The sequence below is a fragment of the Bufo gargarizans genome, chromosome 10 (assembly GCF_014858855.1).
Source record: "Bufo gargarizans isolate SCDJY-AF-19 chromosome 10, ASM1485885v1, whole genome shotgun sequence".
In the NCBI taxonomy this organism is placed as follows: domain Eukaryota; kingdom Metazoa; phylum Chordata; class Amphibia; order Anura; family Bufonidae; genus Bufo; species Bufo gargarizans.
Window position 1 is genome coordinate 34654602 of NC_058089.1, and position 22096 is coordinate 34676697.

General features: G+C 43.8%; 1 protein-coding gene across 1 annotated transcript in view; it reads left to right on the top strand.

Moving 5' to 3' along the window:
- Positions 1–11953, top strand: part of LMNTD2 (lamin tail domain containing 2) — a 51748-nt gene extending 39795 nt beyond the window's left edge. The window contains exons 4-8 of the mRNA XM_044270760.1: positions 4158–4277; positions 4590–4738; positions 5601–5710; positions 8503–8549; positions 11442–11953. Coding sequence (XP_044126695.1) covers positions 4158–4277; positions 4590–4738; positions 5601–5710; positions 8503–8549; positions 11442–11561 — 546 coding nt within the window. The 3' untranslated portion in view covers positions 11562–11953. The remainder of the gene's footprint in view (positions 1–4157; positions 4278–4589; positions 4739–5600; positions 5711–8502; positions 8550–11441) is intronic.
- The last annotated feature ends 10143 nt before the right edge of the window (positions 11954–22096 follow it).

Consider the following 22096-nt stretch of genomic DNA (forward strand, 5'->3'; position numbering starts at 1 on the left):
GTGCGATCCGGCCCATACGCGTTTCGGGAACTCTCCTTCCCTTCATCAGTGGTGTCGCCTCACCTGTTAGCCTCCACCTTTTATATCTTAGATAGCACCAAAATGTGGATCACTGGATTCCTCCCTTAAAATAATGTGCATGCGATTTTTATGCGTCTTTTTGGTACTCTTACGTTTTTCGCATCACTAGTTCATTCCATCAATATAAGTATGTCTATGTAGACAAAATCGATAATATAGGCTGCGCATGGAAGTTATTCAAATTTAAAGTATCAAGATATAAATTACTGAATTTCTTCCTCTGCAATACAAGCATGCGTTTTTTATGCATGCGTTTTTTTAAAATACTCATACGTTTTTTGCATCACTTGTTCATTCCATTGATATGAACAAGTCCATGCAAACAGAATTTGTAATATAAATTGCATATGGAAGTAATTCAATTTTGAAGTTGCATTTGTACATAATATTATATTCATTGATAAATCATAGCAGTGTATTATAAATATAAATACTTAAAATGTTAAAATAAGACTTGACATAATAAAAAATATGATATTAGCGGATAGTATAATATCAAACTAGGAATGTATAATATATATTAAAATCCATGTCTTTTTGTATGGGTCTGTGGTTGGAACACCCGGCCATAGGGATAGCCTTCCAGTCAGTATGGATTGTTTTATATACAGGGGTGTATGGCTGGTATATGGCTGGAGTATGTGCTCCAAGAATGAAGTCAGCTGACGACCTGAACATACTGAATGACCAGGTTATTCCATCAATGGATTTTTTTCTTCCCTGATAGCACGGCATATTCCAAGATGACAATGCCAGGATTCATTGGGCTCAAATTGTGAAAGAGTGGTTCAGGGAGCATGAGACATCATTTTCACACAAGGATTGGCCACCACAGACTCCAGACCTTAACCCCATTGAGAATCTTTGGGATGTGCTGGAGAAGGCTTTGCGCAGCAGTCAGACTCTATCATCATCAATGCAAGATCTTGGTGAAAAATGAATGCAACACTGGATGGAAATAAATCTTGTGACATTGCAGAAGCTTATCGAAACAATGCCACAGCGAATGTGTGGCGTAATCAAAGCTAAAGGCTTTTTTTGGTGGCGATTTTTTTTTGGGGGACAGGCAGTGTAGTTGCCAATTCCACACTACAGGCTGGTAACTGCATTTACACACTGTCACCACTAGGTGTAGCTGGCTCATCATTTATATAGTGTAGGCCCAGTTTAGGAAGTTAGTTGAGAGTTAGTTGTGAGTGGGGAGGAGAGCAATTAACTTAAGCTTTGTGCCCCTGGGCTACCCCCAGGAGTAAAAGGCAAGATAGATTGGAAACCAAGCCCAAGGACTACTGGATGCCTTCCTTTTTGTAGTGCCACTGTCCTGGAGTCAGAGACGAAGTGGATTAATTGTATTGAAGCAACCTGTTCAAATAATGGAGCAGATGACTGATGCCTGCCGCTAGGGAGACCGCCCTGTTGGTTGCCAAGTTCTAGTTCAGAAGATCCAGAGTACCAAAAGGCTGAAGTTTCAGAACAAGTTGAGCAAGATAAGGAAAGTATCACCCTCTCCATCAGATTGAGTTGGAACCTGCATACCACTGTATCACCGTGCCTGTTGTCTGGAGTTGCAGCTGACTTCCATCTTATGTACCAAGGCATTACTTGCGTGGATGTTATCTACCTCAAGGCCAATATTTAAAGTAAAGGTCTTGTTGGTTCAACTACTGCCTCTCTCCTTATTCCATACCATCTCTCAACGCACCTTACGGTGCTGGCATCACGAACACAGGGGACCCGGCCTCCAAGGCACTTTAAACCCACTCCACCAAGGGAACCTCAACCACCATCTGGCTGGGAATCCCTGAACAAATAGAGAGTGCCCCGAAGGATTTCATGCCGTCCTTCCCTTCACTGCTCGCCGGCCGGGTCGCTGCACTTAGGGTCAGTGTCTTGTTGGAAGGTGAATCTTCAGCCTAGTCTGATATACAGAGCACCATTAAGAATATCTCTGTACTTTGCTCCATTCAGCTCTCCCTCAACCCTGACAAGTCTCCCAGTCCCAGCCACTACAAAAACACCCCCACAACATGATACTACCAGAACCATGCTTCACTGTAGGGATGGCATTGGGCAGGTGCTAAAAAATACCTGATTTCAACAAGACATGATGCTTATACCATATTTTCTGCTTTATTAAACATACTTTTCCGCCAAAAATTTGGGGGAAAATGGCAGTGCGTCTTATAAAGCGAATACTAGTGAGTCATGGGAAGCGAAGAGCTTTCGGCAATCACCTCTTGCTTGATCGTCTCCAGACAGTTCATTGCACGGTTCTGACTGCGTACAGCGTCAGGACATAATGCACACAATAGTGAGGGGACAGTGCAGCATGGACCTGGGGAAGACCAAGGACCGTGACTGCAGCAGAGACTGCCAGACCTAAAGAGTACAGGCAGAGCAGAAAAGGTAAGTGATTTTTTTTTATTTGATCTATGATGAGCATCTGATCTGAAGTCTGAAATGGGGGGTCCTGATGTGAGTTCTGATCGGATTCTGATCTAATATGGGGGTCTGATCTGATATAGAGGTCTGATCAGAGGTCTGATGTGGGGTCTGATCTGAGGTTTGATATGGGGGTCTGATCTGGGGGTTTGATCTGAGGTCTGATCTGAAGACTGATGAAAATTGAGGGTGTATTTTGGGTAACAAGCTCTAGGAAGAGTCCTGCTTGTTCCAGTTCTTCTATTTTAGAATTATAGAGGTCACTGTGCTCTTGGGAACTTTCAGTGCATCAGAATTTTTTGTACCCATCTCTAGAAATTGATGGGTCTCAATGCTTTCCAAATGCATTTTATGTTTGTGTGTGTGTATATATATATCATAATTTCAATGTGAGAATCAGTGCGGATTCCGCGCCAAGATATAGCATACTGCTTCTTTTTTCCATGCTGTTTTTTTCAGCGTAGAAATAAAAAAACAAGATCTGCCTCCAACTGAAATGATTGTGAGACCTTTAAGAGGCACTTCTGGTGTGGAAAATGTGAAAAATAGACCAAAAAGAAAAAACTTTTTATGAACAGGCCTTTAGAATGCTTTTAAAAATAGAAGTGTTAATATATTTTTTATCAATTAACAAAAGCAAAGTGAATTAAGAGAAATCTAAATCCAAACAATATTTGGTGTGCCCACCCTTTTCTTTCAAAACAGCATCCGTTTTTCTCGATATACTTGCACAGAGTTTTTGAAGAAACTTCTCAGGGAGCTTGTTCCAAACATCTTGGAGAACTAAGGACAGATCTTCTGTGGATGTAGGCTTACTCAAATCCTTCTATCTTTTCATGTAATCCCAGAAAGACTTGATGATGTTGAGATTAGCTGTGGGGGCCATTTCACTTCGAGGACTCTTTATTTTTCTTTACACTGAAGATAGTTCTTAAAGGGGTTATCCAAGAGCTATAATGTCCCCCCAATATGCTCAGGCCCCTCACAGAGGTTGTTTTCATCCGTGCAACGGGGAGATGTAGCCTTGCCTGTATGAGAAGCGATGTGGGTGTAGGTGAGCGAGGCCTAGCATATGGGTGGGCATTACAGATCTTGGATAACCCCTTTAAATTACATATTCTGCAGCAGCTTTGTTGTCCTGCTGCAGAAAAAAAATCTGTCCCAGTTAGACTCAGATATTCTGTGTAACTTTTTTCTTTCTTTTCTTTCTTATATATTTTTTTTTAAATCAGACCATTTACTCGGATCAGAGAGGGAAGGGGTTGAGTGATTCAATTAGAACACCACACATTACTCCGATAAGTGTCTTCTCTGGGAATTTCTATCTAGGCTTAACAGAAGAACAGAGCTGCTAATTCTACTAATCTACTATTTTTCTACCAGATGATATCTTCACCTCACAGCAACAGTAAACTAACAATAGGTTATTACTTATCTATATGGGACTATTATTTTTCTGTACTGACTGTTACAGAAGGACAATATTTTGTATAATAATATTATATAATAATTTTGTGAACAAAAAAACTTCAAATGCTTAAAAATCATGTGTTTTATGAATATTGAGTTTTAAAAAATACAATTTTTTTTTTTTACTGAAGTGTCCCTTTAATCGCTGTTTGAGTTTTGTATAGATTTGGGCATCAGGAGCAAAGGTTTCTCAAAATCCACCAACAGACTTAGTGTGGAAAGGACGAGTTTTCTTCCGAAGCAACCCACAATGCATCACTATCCTGGTGCGGCCAAATGGACAGGTACGATGAATATAGACGTATTAATATCAGTACCATATAGCTTTGCTTCTAGGAGTGAATATGCGGCCCCATGCGACAACACGCTGCTGTGTGCATGAGCTCTCTGTCTTGCCAGTATGTATGGATGAACAATTTAGTTTTTAGAAATATACTTTGTGCTGCTTGTTTTCTGATCTGGTATAAAAGTGTCATGTTCTTACTCTGCACAAGAGTATGAAGTATGACTACTGCTTCTTCAATTATTCTGATTTTATGTGACTATGTCTATTGTGTCTTTTTGCCAAGTCCTTATTTTATATCTTCTGTCTTCAGCCTGTTGCTTTTCTTAAGAATAAGGAATCGTCCTCCCGGCCAGAGACTGCTAGCCCAAGTCTATGTAAGCATCAGAAAGCCATAAGAAGACCTGTGATGGAGCAAACCAAGGTTTATTCCACCCCACCTACAACGACAACACTCGCCAGGTACTACCTTTTCTGTCATTTCTGATTTACAGATATCATGGAAACATTTTGTATCAGTTACCATGAAAGTAAATGGTAAAACAGTGAAAGTGGGCGTTTGTGTGTGAAGCAGACACTGTAATTGACCAGCCAGTAGTCCACTGAAGCCTAGTGTTCCTTGGAACCTGGTTAGTTTGTAAAAGTACAGACCAGAAGGGGTTAAAATAATAAACAATACTTACTTTCCCTGATCCCCCACTGCTACCGTTCTGGCGCTGATGTGGTGCCACCTTCTCTTCACTTCTCCCTGGAAAACTCCTTTAAAGAACCTTGAAGCATGACTAAGGATCATTCTAGCCAATCCAGAATCACCTAGTCATGTAGCTACCTATTAGGAGTCAGCTTCCTTCCTGCTAGAGTACTGTTAATTGGCATCCTATTTCCCAGGTATGTGAATTGCCGCTCAATTCATCTCTATGGGACTGCTGAAGATAGCCAAGTACAAGCAATCAGCTATTTCCGGCAGTCCCACAGAAATAAATAGAGCGTGCTTGACTTGCTGCTCCATTCATTTTGGAGGTCCCTGCAAGGTACAGGGGCTCCAGTACTGGTGATTGGTGAGGTCCCAGTGGTCAGACCCCTATCGATCTTATAATTTCCTATCCTGTAGATAGAGGATAACTTGAGTTAACCGGTATACCCTTTAAAGTTCATCTTAGCTACATTTATTTTGGGACCTGTGCTGCCTAAGAAGTCAGGGTATCCCAGAATATGTTGCATTACTGAACTTAAGTAGACTGTATTGTATGTTCATTAAGAGATGGCCATACGACTGTGTAAAGTGCAATTTTACTTATGCAGACCTTTGTTGTACTTATTGTAGAACCTGTGGTGGCCCAGAAGTTAGAACGTCTGACAGTATATTGCCTTACTCAACTTTAAATCAAACACCAAGCAATATACCAAAGTTCTACTCAGCCTTCAGGAACTCAGGTATCAATTGTACTTGATTAACTTTAATCATATGAGAATCTATACATTCTTTATTGCTCCAATACATCTAAAATAAAACATGAAACATCTTTGCAGATATTCTTGAGTAAAAATATCCTACCATTTTACATGTACAGATACTATACAAACCAGCATTTCCAATATTACAGATTTCAAACAAAGCCTGTGCCTAGTCTCTCCCATGTGGGCCTATTCTACAGCCTCTAGGCAAGTAAGAGGCAATGGGTCAGATATAAGACAGTGACTGCAAGGCCAGACTACTCACAGGGTTATTTGTAGTCTGTAACCATGGAGATACACTGACTTAAATAGAGACTTTATATAAAAAAAACTGTGGAGCAGTAGTAAAGCCAGAAATGATCCCATAGTATTCTATGGGACAGCTCTCATACATCAGGTGCATCATTTGTGATGCCGGATGCCAAATTGCGCCAAACAGAAAAAAGCTGCATGCTCAGTTTTTCTGTCCGGCTCTATAAGTAGATAAATGCGGGATCTGTGCACTGAAGTGCAGTTCACATATATCAGTTGTGTCCGGCTACCGGCCAAAAATAGCTGACCGACATACTGTAAGTGAAGCAGGCCTTATAAAAACATGGACATACCAGTGTGGAGATGTAAACTACAAGGTACACCAGCCAGGGCAGCAAAAGCTGCTGCAGGTTTAACATGTGAATTTACTCAAACTGTGGAAAGATAGGGAAACCTGTACAGAAAACAGCCCGCTACCTGGTTTTCTAGGAGAAGAGGTACTGGCCCCTCTGTCTGATGCAAGAGAGGCGGTTGCCACAGCAAAAATTGCTGACAGCCTCTCCTCTAAACAGACTCAGGAGGCCAGGGAGTTCATTAGTCGGAACACGGATGTGTTCTCGGACCTCCCTGGACGTACTTCCATAATCCAGCATGACATTGTCACTGAGCCTCAGACGAAAGTCTGATTAAAACCAAACCGGGTGCCCGAGGCTCGGCGACAAGCCATATTGGAGGAGGTGCAGCTAATGTTACAGCTAGACGTCATTGAGGAGTCAAAAAGTGAGTGGGCCAGTCCTATAGTATTGACATCCAAGTCGGACAGGACGTTGCGGTTTTGTAACAACTTGAAAATTTTAAGAGGTTTCCAAATTCGATGCGTATCCCATGCCCCAGGTGGATGAGCTCATCGAGAGGTTAGGACAAGCCCGGTATTTTTCTGTTTTGGACCTCACGAAAGGGTACTGGCAGGTGCCCTTAACGGAGTCTGCCAAAGAGAAAACTGCCTTAATCACACCTGAGGGGCTGTATCAATATAAGGTCTTACTGTTTGGTCTGCATGGCGCCCCCGCCACTTTTCAGTGACTAATTGACATTGTGCTTCGTCCACAACGTCGGTACGCTTCGGCTTACCTGGATGATATTGTCATCCACAGTACCGACTGGGAAAGTCATCTACCCAGAGTGCAGGCTGTAGTGGACTCCCTTTGGAAAGCTGGCCTAACTGCTAACCCCAAAAAATGTGCAATAGGGTTAGGAGAGACTAAGTACCTGGGGTATGTCATTGGATGCGGAGTCATCAAACCCCAAGTGAATAAAATAGAGGAGATACAGAATTGGCCCCGACCTGTCACCACTAGGCAAATAAAGTCATTCCTGGGAATGGTGGGCTATTACATGAGGTTTGTTCCCCACTTTGCTACTCTAGCCGCGCTCTTGACAGGACTCTTGAAGGGACACAAGTCAATGATGGTTCGCTGGGATGATCGGGCGGAAGAGGCTTTCTTGCTTTGAAATCAGCCCTGTGCGGTGACGCCTGACTTCAAAACGGAGTTTATGGTACAGACCGATGCCTCCAAAGTAGTGTCTTAGGAAATCAACGGGGAGGAGGATCCCATTGTCTTCTTCAGCCGTAAGCTCACCCCAGCCAAGACCCGGTATAGTATAGTGGAGATAGAGTGCCTGGCTATCAAGTGGGCACTAGAATCTCTCAGCTAGCTATTATTTATTGGGTAGAAAATTCCGCCTGGTGGCTGACCACTCCCCTCTCAAGTGGATGAGCAAGGCCAAGGACAGAAATGCCCGGGTCACCCGATGGTTTCTCTCCCTACAAAACTTTACATTTTCGGTGAAACACAGGGCAGGCCGGTTACAGGGAAACGCGGAGGCCTGTCCCGGGTACACTGTCTGGTGTGTGTTCACCCCCTCAGGGTTGAGCAAAGGGGGGGGGAGAGTGTGACACAGTGAGACAGTGAGATGTTTGGTCTGCGAAAACAGGTATTTTCCTCCCATGTGCTGCTGGGATGATTTACAGCCAGGTGAGGTCAAATTCCAGACCGGATTTTAAATGCCGGGCCAGGTTTTGGCAGCACCTGGCTGTCCTTAAATAGGCAGCTGGGCTCAGAAGCAAGGTCTTGGGATCTAGCAGCCTTGTGTCTGGAGAAGGGCTTGCTACCTCTTTGGCGTGAAAACAGGTTGGTGCAAGGACTGAGGCAGGATTTCCGTATGGTGCGAATTACCAACACCGCAAGGGGACTTTTTGTTTCAATATGACTGCTTGCTTTGTCACTTGCCTAAAGTGTGACTAAAACACTGAACCGTTTAATCCAAAGAACTTGTTGTTGCCTCTATACTGCGTCCGCTAATCCTGTCTACCAGAGCGAGTCCCCACACAATGCACCAAATGTATTATTCAGCATGGGGAACCATGATAAATTCAGCGCATTATTAGATTGCCTATTTATTAGACTATAATTAACACATCAGTGTCTTGTAAAATGTTCCTATGCCTATTTTTGCAGGACTGGCACACAGTGAGCCTCATCCAGTATCTGTCACCTGGCAGCCTGTAAGTAATATATTATAAAACATTATAGATCAGGGGGTTCACAATCTGTGGTCCGGGGGCCACATGTGGCACACAATTCCATTCTCTGTGGTCCCAAACTATCTAGTGACAAACATGCTTGTCTACGTCTGGTGCACAATGTGGTAATGTCTGGACTCCCCATGTATTGGCAAAATAGGGGTCTCCTGACCCCTATGTGTCACTCCAGAAAGGAGAAGATGAGGGCCAGAGGTGGCAATACATGAGTGCAGCTAATCTTCATTGTAGGTTATAAAAGGTATGAAACACATGAATTACATTTGAATTTGAGAGCTCCATTTATACAAGCAGGCAAATAACGCGAGTTTGTGAGCGTTCACTTGTTTGATTTTTAAGTGTGTGTTTGTATTAGGTGTGTGACTTTAGATTAAGTGACTTCAGATTCAAGGACTTTATTGGGAGACTGCAGTAAATCAGTTTCTTATCACTGCATTATATTGTATTTTTCTCTTTTCTTGCATAATCCCCATTTCGTATGTGTTCCATTATTGACAGCGCAGTCCAGTGCACATCTCGTCTAATGTATGTAGTCCAATAACAGCCCTTTAAGGGTGCATATCTTTGTTCAAAATGTGAGCAAATTGCCCGTTTAGAAACGTGCATCGAGTATCTAAACGGGCGATTTTCAACACTGAGAGGTGTTGACAATTTGGAAAAGTTTGCTGCTCACTGAGCAAGAACTCTTTGGGGTAGATGTGGGGGAGGGTGGTAGCAAGGAGGCTGAGGAAAGTGAGGTAGCTAGCTGGATATTGGCTAGAAAGCGGGGTAGAGGGAAGAGTGCCAGGGAGGCTAGCCCTGATCTGACATACCCTAACAAGTTTGCACGTTTGGCAGATGAGGGGGATGTCAGTCCAGGGACGGCACTGCTGCAGCCGGACACTTCCTCTGCCAGTCAGGGCAGGCCAGACAGGTGCTGGTAGTGTGAACGCTGTCATTAGGGGTACAGATAGGGCGATCTGTCACAAAGACCGGGATCATCAAACGGTGTGCTGTCTTCCTGGCGCTCAAGCTCAACACATCGTGGATCGGATTGGTAGATTACTGGGAGGGGCTGGAGAAGATCCAGCGGTCATGGTCCATATCGGAACCAATGACAAAGTTAGAGGTAGGTGGAGTGTCCAAGTGGCTCAAGAACTGGTTTAGGAAGGAGGGGTTTGGGTTCCTAGAGAACTGGGCCGACTCTCTCGGCTACAGGCTCTATCGTAGGGATGGGCTGCACCTCAATGGGGAAGGGGCAGCTGTGTTGGGGTAGAAGATGGCTAGAAGGATGGAGGAGTGTTTAAACTAAGGACTGGGGGGGAGGGGTAATTACATTATAGGAGGGGAAGATAGTGCAGATAGAGACCGGGGGCAAGGGAATGGAACTGGGGGAAGAATGAAAGGAGGAACTAGAACAGTTCAGAAGGAAAGGTGTAGGGTAAAAAAAATATACATAAACCTCTTGAATGTATGTATACTAATGCCAGAAGCCTGACTGATAAAACTGGGGAGCTGGAAATAGTGATGTGTGAGGAGGACTATGACATATTGGTAATAACTGAGACATGGCTGGATGATAGCTATGACTGGGCAGTTAATGTACAAGGTTACAGTGTTTAGAAAATATAGCCAAAACTGGAGAGAGGGAGGGGTCTGTCTTTATGTAAAGTCCTGTCTAAAGCCCACAGTCCGAAAAGATATAAGTGAGGGACATGAACATGTGGAGTGACTGTGGATAGAAATACATGGAGGCAAAAACAATAATAAATTACTAATAGGAGTTTATTATAAACCACCTAATATACCAGAGTCCACAGAAAGTCTACAACTAAACGAGATAGACGAGGCGGCAAATCATAATGAGGTGGTTATTATGGGTAACTTCAACTATCCAGATATAGACTGGGAAACTGAAACCTGTACATCTCATAAAGGAAACAGGTTCTTGGCAATAACTAAAAACAATTACCTTTCCCAACTGGTTCAGGACTCGACTAGAGGGACAGCTAATGGTAAAAAGTATAAATCTGAAGGTGAAAGCAAAGCTATTAAATATTTTTTTTCGCCACTGTATTCACTGAGGAGGTGGTGATGGTGAGTTCACTAAAAGAGTTCAAGAGGGGCCTGGATGTATTTCTGGAGTGTAATAATATTACAGGATATAGCTACTAGAGAGGGTTCATTGATCCAGGGAGTTATTCTTATTGCCTGAATGGAGTCGGGAAGGAATTGTTTTCCCCTTAAGTGGGGAAAAATAGCTTCTACCTCACAAGTTTTTTTTGCCTTCCTCTGGAACAACTTGCAGCATAACAGGCCGAATTGGATGGACAAATGTCTTATTTCAGCCTTATATACTATATTACAAAAACTACAATGGAGTGAGCTCTTCCTTGTTGCAGTGCCAGCAGGGGCCTCCATTACACTAAGGGTTGGACTGGGGTTCCTTGGGGCAACCAATGGAAATTATTCTCGGGGCCCAACCCCTATATAACAAATAAAGCCTCTGGTGGAAATTTACTGTCTCCATGTGTTTTTTTTCCTGGACCTTTGGGACCTACTATGATATCAGAACCTGGGCCCACCAGAGGATCCTGTGGTGGGCCAGTCCAACACTGATTATACTGATAGATGGGAGTCCTGGATGTGGAAGCATCTATTAGACATTTATGTTATATACTTTTGATATTCAATAAAATGTAAGTTTTATTTCAGCCCATTGGATTCACACAGTCTGACCGTGTGGCCATCGGACCATAACATTTTGTGCACACTGATAGAGATGAACTTTAACTTGAGAAATGCTTAGAAAAGTAAAACCTCGGAATCACAATTACCAGCACCTAATGATGTCTTTTTTTCTTCTTTTTTTAACAGCAACGGTTGAATACAAATAGTCCACTAATCAGACTTATAGTCCAGAAGACTGCCCGATCCAAGCATGGATTTAACTTCCTCAGTCATATACCCTTTACATCTGATCTCCTGAAAGTCTAGTGACTGCGTATCCATTCTATTAAGTGGAGCTCCACTTTACTTTTGGCATACAGTATAGGTTTACTATGGTAACCATTCAGGTTTCATGGAAATAAAACATAATTCTTGTATAATGAAAAGTTGTCCAACTTTCTAATATACATAGGCACTGATTTATCAAGGTTGGTGCATACTATGCTGGCCTTGAGATTTCAGTGTTTATGTGTGCCAGTTTCTGGAGTGAATAATGATGAATTATTTTTTTAGATTTGACGAGAACGTGTAAAGTGCAGATTTTGACTAGAAAAGTCGCAAATGCATTGAAAAGTCACAAATCTACCAAAAAGAGTCTATGAGGAATGATAAATTCCCCCTGTAGTGTTTTTTTTTTATCAATTGTCTTTTTATTGACATTTTTTCCAAAAATAAACACGTACACATGAAAGAACATGACTTCAGAGTACATTACTTATGGTACAGAAAAAGAATCAATGGTAATTGAGTAGAAAAATGACATACCTTTACATTGAATAAGACTGAAAAAATACATATACCATAGTCATGAATGAGTATGTACTATAAGAAGTGTCTATAGGCTATTATAGTAAAGCGACCGTATTCGCATTAACTATGCAAAGTTATACAAAATGTAATGTAATAAAGATATAGACGTACAGTGGGGAATGACAAGACAAGACACATTAGGATTAGGATGAAGGGAGTAAGGTGAAAGCTCAGTCAGTTGAGACATCAAACACCATGTCCCATTGCTTCCAGACTTGGTCAAATTTATCTACCGAGGCAAGCAGTGTAGCCGACGTGCTCGAAGCGTCTAACTTCCAATACACTATGTATGAGGTCAGTTCGTGTTGGGCAATCCGTCCTTTTCCAAAATCTTGCTAACAAACGCCTAGCTGCAGTCAAGACGTATAACATTAACTTTAATAGGTGTTTCTTCAGAGGTATGTGTGGGACATTCAGCAGATATATATAAGGATCTAAGGGGAACCTCACCTCAAACAGACTATACAGGATTTCCTGTACCATAGTCCAGAATGGGGCTAGAATCTGGCATTCCCAGAAGATGTGAATGTGTGAACCCTCCTCCGTGTTGCATCTCCAACAGCAATCCGAAATGTCATGGTTAAACTTATGTAACAACTGTGGAGTGTGATACCAGAACATCATTATTTTATAAGTGTTCTCTCTATAAATGGCACAAGTAGATGTCATCGCAGCCCTCTGCCAGATTATCCTCCAATCCTCTACTGAAATGGAACGGTGCAGGAGGGACTCCCATTTAGACATATACGAATGACGGATTGATGCAAGAGAGGCCGGGGAGGAGAGAAGCACATATATTTCGGATATAAGACCCTTAGTAGACTGAGAGCTTACACATCTTCTCAAAAGACGTGGGGATAGATACTTGTCTTGAGTGGAACAACGTAGTAAACAAATGTTGGATTTGCAAGTATTGATACCTAGTGACTTCCGTAAGTGATCTAGAACTTCGAAGTTCATCTAAAGACAGTAATTGCAGCGTCCTATAATCAATCATATCTGCAAACCTAAACATTTTCTTGGCAAACCAAGGTTTAAAAAAGGACACCTCTGACCCAGCATTGAAAAGCGGCGTAAACAGAAAAGATGTCATGGAGGATTTCTCAGAAACCAGAGAGAAACGGTGTTTACAATATTGCCATATTTTGTATGTATGTAGCATTGGACCTAGTAAATCCGGTAATTGAGCTTGAGGAATTGGGGACCACAACAAAGAGTTAGGGTGTATCGGAGCAATCCACAATTTTTCAATTTCCACCCACCTGGAGTAAGCATAGAGTTTAGACCATGCTGGCAATCGTCTAAGATGCGTGGCCCAATAATATTTGGCTACATCTGGGACCGCCAATCCACCATGAGACTTCAGGGCCATAAGGGTACTACTAGCTATCCTGTGTCTCTTCCCATTCCATATGAATTTAAATATCCCAGCTTGCAATGCTCGAAGTTCCGTCCCTGGTACATGGACCGGGAGGGTCTCAAATAGGTAGAGTAATTTCGGCAAAATAGACATTTTAACTGCCGCTATGCGGCCGAACATGGATATGGGAAGAGACATCCATTTAGCCATTTGACGCTTAAGTTCCTGAAAAAGGGCAGGAAAATTATGAGTATATATGGAAGAATACGTTGCCGCCAAATTAACCCCCAAATAACGCAGGGCAGCATCTTGCCATCGAAAGTGATAATTAGATCGTAATGTAGCTAGAACGTCTGCCGGCACATTCAAGGGAAGAGCTTCTGTTTTCGAGGAGTTAATCTTATATCCGGAAAGCCGACTATACAGTGTTAACAAACCAAATAAATTGGGCAGGGTAATATGTAGGTCTGATAGAGTAAGTAGAACATCGTCTGCAAATAGTGATATTTTATATTCAACTCGGTTGACCATGATTCCATGAATGTCAGGGTGGGATCTGACCGCCGTAGCTAAGGGTTCAATACAAAGCACAAACAGGAGAGGGGAGAGCGGACATCCCTGCCTGGTGCCGTTTTTTATCGGGAAAGGAGCTGAATTTGCATATGGCAATTTAATTGTCGCTGTAGGACGGCTATATAGTGAACGGAGGGCTGAGAGAAAGGGACCCGAAAAACCAAAAGCTTGCAAGGTAGAAAACATAAACGGCCAACTTAAGCGGTCAAACGCTTTTTCAGCGTCCAGGCTCAATAGTAATGCTTGTTGATGTTGCCTATTGACAATATCTACTAAATTGATAAGTTTTCACGTATTATCTCCACCCTGGCGACCTCTTACAAAGCCCACCTGATCTGAGTGTATCAGTTGCGGGAGCCAACGCGCCAACCGGTCTGCCAACAGCTTGGTGAATATCTTCAGATCAGAGTTTAGAAGAGCAATAGGGCGGTAGTTTGCGCAATCTAAGGGGTCCTTTCCCGGCTTCGGAATAAGGGTTATATGGGAATGTAGCATAGTTTCTGGTATAGCTGTACCTTGTAAGAATGAGTTAAACAGCGTACACAAATGGGGTATGAGAAGAGATGAAAAAGTTTTGTAGTAAGAATAGGGTAACCCATCCGGCCCAGGCGACTTGCCATTAGGTAACTGGGAGATCACCCCCTGAATTTCTTCAGCTGTGATCTGGGCATTAAGCGCAGACCTTGCCTCTGATGATAATTTGGGTATACTACTGTGAGCTAGGAAAGAGTTAAATAGTGTCTGGCGATCAGCTGGGTCGGAGGGTGTCTGTGGTGTAAGGGAGTATAAAGAAGCATAGTATTTCTGAAATTGGTCAAGTATCGCTTTGGGGTCATATATCATGTCTCCATTGCTCTTTCTCAGGGACATTGGGGTAGTAGCCGCGGTTGAATCCCGCAACTGACGGGCCAAGATAGTGTGTGATTTGTTCCCCCACATGTAGAACCGTTGTCGTGAATATAGTAGGAGTTTACCCGTTTTTTCAAAGGCCATCTCACGTAATCGAACTCGGAGGAGTACTATACGCCTTAGCAAGTGACAGGAGCGATGAGATCCCAGACGGGCTTCTAACTGTTTTAGCTGGTCAAGGGTGTTATTATAGCGGAGATTATAATCCCTTTTTAATCTGGTGCTGACGCTAATACATTTGCCTCTAAAAACGGCTTTATGCGCTTCCCACAATATAGCTGTAGACGGGGCCGAGGGCTGGTTAAACGCAAAGTATTCCTCCAGGGAACTTCCTAACTCCTGCCTAGTTGGCAATTTAGTCAATAGAGATTCATTAAGCCGCCAGTGGCATATCCTAGGGCGGGCACCCCCAGGATTAAACGTGACAGAGATCGGCGCGTGGTCTGACCACGTAATATTGCCTACCTCAGCATCTGTCATCATTCTAAGGGCAGGAGTATTCCCAAAGAAATAGTCTATACGAGTATGAGTTCTGTGGGGGTGGGAGTAAAATGAATACGTCCTAGCCGAGGGATGATTAACCCTCCACAGATCATACAGAGCATATTGTCTGATGAGCTTTCTAAAGAGACGTGATATTTTCCGTTGGGCCCTAGACGGTGGCGTGTTTCCTGAAGGCAGCCTATCCCAGTGCTCAGAAAAAGCGACATTAAAATCTCCACCTATAACAAGCGCTGCTGGCAGAAAATCCTCTAGTTCTCTAAAGACCGTCTTCAGGAATGGGATCTGATTCGAATTTGGGGCATAAATATTACATAAGATGAGAGGGGCACCGTGGAGGGAGGCCTGAAGTATTATATATCTACCGTGGCTATCAACCCGTGTGGATTCAACTTGTATAGGACAGGTAGTAGATAAAAGAATAGCAGTCCCAGCAGTCTTTGTGTCAGCAGTGGCTGAATATATTCGTGGGTAAGATCGGGCCGCAAACTTAAAGGAGCCCTCTCTGTCAAAATGCGTCTCCTGCATGAAAACAACGTCTGCTTTCTGAGATTTACATTCAGTGAGAGCCAGACGTCTTTTTGCATTAGAGTTGAGACCCTTAACATTCAAGGAAATGCACTTAATCATGGGTGTATGTGGTGGAACAATACTTGCCAATGACCAGAGAGGGACCCTTTAGTGGGCATCTTCCTCCATTTACTGAAACTCGTCTCCGTGTAACATCATTAAGGCACCTAGGGTGGAGAGACAGGAGGGAAGAAGGGAAGACAAAGGACAACATATACGACAATAAACAGGATATATAATTCTGAACAATGGGTGTGACCACCCAGTCAGGACTCAAGATAACATGGGCTAAAGTGAAAAAAAAAACAGAGTGAGGGAAAGAGAGAGGGCAACAAATAGAGTCCTGTCGGTAGGGACCTGACTGGACGCCATAACAGGCGGGGCTAGAACAATAGCTCAGGGGACACCTGAGACAGATCAGGTCAAAAAGAGAAAGAGATAAACAATGCACTGAAAAACAATTACATTAACTCTTAGAGCTGCTGCTCAGAACAGCCAATTGAAGGCCTCAGAGGGGGTCAGACCCCCTAAAAAAAAAAACGTTCAAGGAGGCGCGTCACGATGGGGGGACCCAGATGAACTCGTTTGGGATGGAGGTCGGTTTCTCTTCCGCTGGACTGTGTGCCATGATGGGGCCGGAGCTGAGGGAGGGTCCGGAATCTCCCAGTCATCAAGGGCCGGCGTGTTAAGGCCCAAAGAAGAACAGAAACGGGATAAGTCCGCGTGTGTGCGCAATACTGAGGATTTGCCATTTTTCGTAGCAATTAAAGCAAAGGGAAAGCCCCAACGGTATGGGATTTTGAGATCTTTCAAACATGCTAAGAGAGGTTGAAGATTTCTCCTTTTCTGTAAAGTCAGCCAAGATAAGTCCTGGTATAGGTGAACGCTTGAGCCTTTAAAAGAGATCGTACGTAAAGCGCGCGCTTTGGCCATAATGGATTCCTTCAGGCGGAAGTCATGCAGGCAGCAAATCACATCTCGTGGCTGTGACGTAGTGTTTTTCGGCCTAAGCGCTCTGTGAGCCCTATCAAGCTTGATGGCCAGCGGTGTTTGGGGCGCCAAAATCAAATTAAAGAGTTCGTTCAATATAATGTCCAGGTCCTCATCAGAGTCCGATTCTTGCAAACCCCTCACCCGTATATTATTACGGCGTCCTCTATTGTCTAGATCCTCCAGATGATTAGTATTCTCTTTAATAGCTTGGGATTGAGTGGCTATAATAGACTGTAGCTTAGACACATAACGCCTGGTGTCATCATGCTCCGTTTCAATCTGATCCACACGAGCAGACACTTGTTGAAAGTCCATTCTTAAAGAGGAAATTTCTGCTTTAAAGGCATCATGCACCCCAGCCACCATTACTTTAAAATCCTCTTTTGTGGGCATCTGCTGCAGAGCCTGCTGCAGAGACTTCATATCCTGGGAAGCGCAGGGGGGATCATCGCCATTCTCATCCCCAGAGACTGCATGCTGGCCCCACACATTTAGTTCCCCAGGGGGATGCAAAGGGACCGAGGCTGTGTCCGCCTCAGTATCAGGGCCGTCTCCCCACTCTCGGCGGCGTGCCGGTGTAGCCGCAGGCTGCCTGGCCTGTTTAGGAGCCGTTTTGGGCGGCATATTAGAGGCTGTAAAGTGGGAACCCTGTAACCAGCCAGGGGACTCCAGGCACAGGTTAGTAGTACCGGTGGGCCGAATCGGCACAAAATCTGCAGCCAGGGGGCAAAGAGAGGACTCCCCTGCTATTACGCCGCTGCGCTCACCTGCCGTGGTAGTGAAGGCGGGAGCCGCCGGAGCTGTAATGGCGCCTGTGACGAGACGCTGGAGAAGGCCGCACTGGGAAGACGGGAGCTGAGAGCCGCGGGTGAGGTAAGCATCCAGGGTTCTTTCCCCTCGGGAGGACGGGTGTGTAGTGGGCTTCTTTAGGGGCAACTTCTTCCCCATGTGACGCGCCGCTGTAAGCGGAATTGGCCCAAGTTAGAAGCAGGAGCAGCGGAGCTCAGGGATCACGCCGCCATCTCTGTAGACGTCCAGGCCACGCCCCCCCCTGTAGTGTTTTAACTCCTCCCTGTTTGCTGTCAGTGAATAAAAACACTCTTGTTTACTCCTCAGAGAGTGTATACATCATCCAGCCCCTGATGGATAAAATTGAGTTGGATATTTCAAATGCATTTTCAGGTGAGGGGCCTTCCAAAGACAATGTATGATGGGCGAAAGATGGGAATATACCGTATTTACTAAGAATGTTATGGCATAATGCTAGGATATGATATTACATTATGATTTGTGGGTAATGTTGAGCGAAGCGAACTTCGTTCAAAACTTCGGATTAATACTGTACCGAGATCAGTCTGCGTACAGTATAAAAATGTATGGGCTCTCATGAGCCGAAGTTAGTTATTCGCGAAGTCAAGCGTGCCTTCATTAGATAACTTCAGTAGTTGATTTTTAAAAGTGGAAAACCAAGCCGGGCGAGTTTGGTTTCACGTTTTAAAGTATTAATTATTAATATTAAATAATTAATGTATTAAGCCAAAGTTTTCAACTAAGCAACTTCAGATGTAGCATCCGAAGCTCACTTTGCACAATACTATTTGTGGGGGTTGTAGGAAAGCGCAAGGGTCCGCCATTCACGGAAGATAAGTGTCCCCGAGGTTACTGGCCTCGGTGAGGTAAGAGGCGGAATTTTAAGTGTCAGCGGCAGCTAGTGCTGACTGACACTATTGATTATTTAGTGTGGCTGTAAAGCCGATCCGGGCCGGCTCTTACTGGGAGCAGCCAAAGTGCAGGGTGGGTGGCTGTTCCAGGCCGGGTTTTGGTTTGGGATAAAAACCCAGCCAGCAGTCTCAGTTGGGCGGATTATCCTCCACCTGATACTGGAGCTTTATCAGTCTGGGTGTTGAAGCCTGAGAGTTTGGGCCGGGACTAAGGACTGCTACATTGTTTTGAAAAAAAAAAGCATGTGGACTTCTGCTTCACCCAAGGACTTATGTGCTGCAGCCTGGTGTGAACAAACACCAGACGTAAGGTGACTGGTTTTTTCTTGAAACTGCTTTTTTGTTGTCACTTTACTTATGTGTGAATAAAACACTGCACTGTTTAAGTTAAATACGTTGTCATTGCCTCTGTACTGCGTCCGCAAGCCTGTCTACTAGAGCAAATCCCCACAGGGTCCAACATCTAAGACCCCAACTAATACAAAAACAAAGGGACAGGTCCCATTGGCAGTTCGCTTGTTGCAGCACTCGTTTTGTAGGTATGGTCCTACCAATGACAGGAATGACCTAACAGTAAGTTTTATGCATGTACAGTATTATACAGCACCAGCGTGGCATGTTTACACTCATGGCAATGATGTGCCACACTATGGCAATAAAATAGTCAACTCACAGCTGAAACATAGAATCTTTAATTTCCTCTCAAATTACAATGATGATGATTGTCTTGCTGTACTGTCTAAATATGAACACATTATATATACAGTATATCAGGCATGCTCAACCTGCGGCCCTCCAGCTGTTGTAAAACTACAATTCCCACAATGCCCTGCTGTAGGCTGATAGCTGTAGGCTGTTCAGGCATGGTGGGAGTTGTAGTTTTGCAACATTTGAAGGGCCACAGGTTGAGCATGGCTGCGGTATATAACGCTTTAAGAAAGTTAATCGTTGATCTACACACAGTGGAGGCAGACATTATGAAACCAGCATTAATCCTACTAACTAAAGGTGTTGTCCGGGTTCAGAGCTGAACCCAGACATACCTCCATTTTCACCCAGGCAGCGTCCCTGACTTGAGCATCGGAGCAGTTCATGCTCCGATGCGCTCCTTTGCCCTGCGCTAAATCACGCATGGCAAAGGCATTTTCAGGAGTTCCGGTGACAAACCGGGCTCCCGGTGACGTCACTGGCAATGATGTGCGGGCTTTAGCGCTGCCCTAGCCAGTAAAACGGCTAGGGCAGCGCTAAAGCACGCCCATCTGAGCTGGTGACGTCACTGAACACACTGCCGGGAGGAAGCCTCCGCCCGGCAGTGTGTTATTGTAAACAAAGGAGCCCTTGCCCTGCGCAATCTAGTGCAGGGCAAGGGAGCGCATCGGAGCATGAGATGCTCCGGTGCTAACATCAGGGGGGCTGCCTGGGTGAAACTATGGGTATGTCTGGGTTTAGCTCTGAACCCGGACAACTCCTTTAAGCTAGAAGGACTTAAAGGGAACCTGTCACCATAAAAATGCAATGTCATCTGCAGCACAATATAGAGCCGGAGGAGCTGAGCAGATTGAAATATAGGAAAATAATCAAGGGTAGTTGTAGAATCAAAAATCGCTATCACTGAAAACAACTACCTAAAATATAACATTTATTTAGAGTTACTTAAAATGGAGATCCCTATAGGGGGGACCCAAAATTTGACATGGACAAACACAAAGACACAGAAAGAGCAAATGAGGACCTAGCAGAGGGCTGGTGCTGACGGGAGGGAAAGGGGGCAACACGTCCGGGTATCAGTGTCTGTCCCTGAGGTATCCCTCAAACTATCCTCAGCCCAGAGATGCACCAAGTGCCTCAACTGCCTGTTTGTCCATGTCGAATTTTGAGTCCCCCCCCCCGATAGGGATCTCCATTTTAAGTAACTCTAAATAAATGTTATATTTTAGGTAGTTGATTTCAGTGACGCAGATTGAAATATAGTTTTATGGGAAAATTTTCAGTATAACTTGTAATTAATTTACTTAAATCTTAGAAGTTTTATGCTTAGGAATCATGTGGGCAGTCCTACTCAGTGGCTGATATCCTTCCCTGTATGCTTGGTCATGCAGAGTTAGCTGGCACCCCACACATGACTCAAGAAAAAAAGAGCAGAGATTTAAATAAATTACAAGTTAGGCTGCTTTCACATCTGTGTTCTTCTTTCGATTCTTCTGCTCCGTTATAGGAGCAGAAGAATGTAAAGGACGGATTTGTCACATAACTGAGCCAAGCGGAGCCTACGGACCCCATAGACTATAATGGGGTCCGTGAATTTTCCGTTCAGGGGATCGATTTTGCATGCATGGACTTTTGTTGGAGTGGAAACCTAACTGACCCATTATAGTCTATGGGGTCCGTAGGCGCCATTCAACTCAGTTATGTGACGAATCCGTCCTTTCCGTTCCTCTGCTCCTATAACGGAGCAGAGGAACAGAAAGGAGAACACGGATGTGAAAGCAGTCTTATACTGAATCTTTTCCCACACAAATATATATTAATCTACTCACCTCCTCCTGCTCTATAACATGCTGCCTGAAGCCCAGATACCTTGTTCAACATGACAGGCCCCCTTTAAAGTAAATGTCTACTTTGAATTCCATCTCTAAGTAAATAGGCTCACAGTGTTGATTAATTTCATAAAGGGAACCTGCCATTAAAGAGGTTGTACCATCTCAGCCATTGGGGGCATATTGCTAGGATATGCTCCCAATGTCTAATAGGTGCGGGTCCCACCTATGGGACCCGCACCTATACTAAAAACGAAGTCCCAGAGGGCGCAACGTGCATGCGTGGCCGCCCTCCATTCATTCCTATGGGAGCTCAGAAAATAGACGAGCGCTGTCTCAGCTAGTTACGTCAGCCCCATAGAAGTGAATTGAGCGGTGACTGTGCTTACGCGGTATACCTCCTAATACATTTCAATGGGACTTCAGAAAAAAGCTGAGTGTCTGCTAGACAAGAGAGTGTTAGCTAGAAAAAAAGTCAGAACTTACTTGTTTAGCCCTAAAATTGTAGCCCTTAAAAAAAAAAAAAAATAGGTGTTTTGTTTGCGTGTAGACAAACGGTTCATCATAGAGTACTATTGAACATAAGGCACAAATTGACTTATAAGACAGAGCTACCAGTAAAACACATATGTAGGTGTACATATCTTGGTAATCACAGAGAGATTAATGTTGGTAATCTCATTTAAAAATATTATAGTCAACGCAGCTCTATACCGAATGGCTAATAACAGAGGCAATACATAGCATTCAACCGCAGAGCAAACGTGAATTACTAGCATTTTTTTTTTTAACTGCAATAAAAAAAATATGATATTTCATAGGGACATA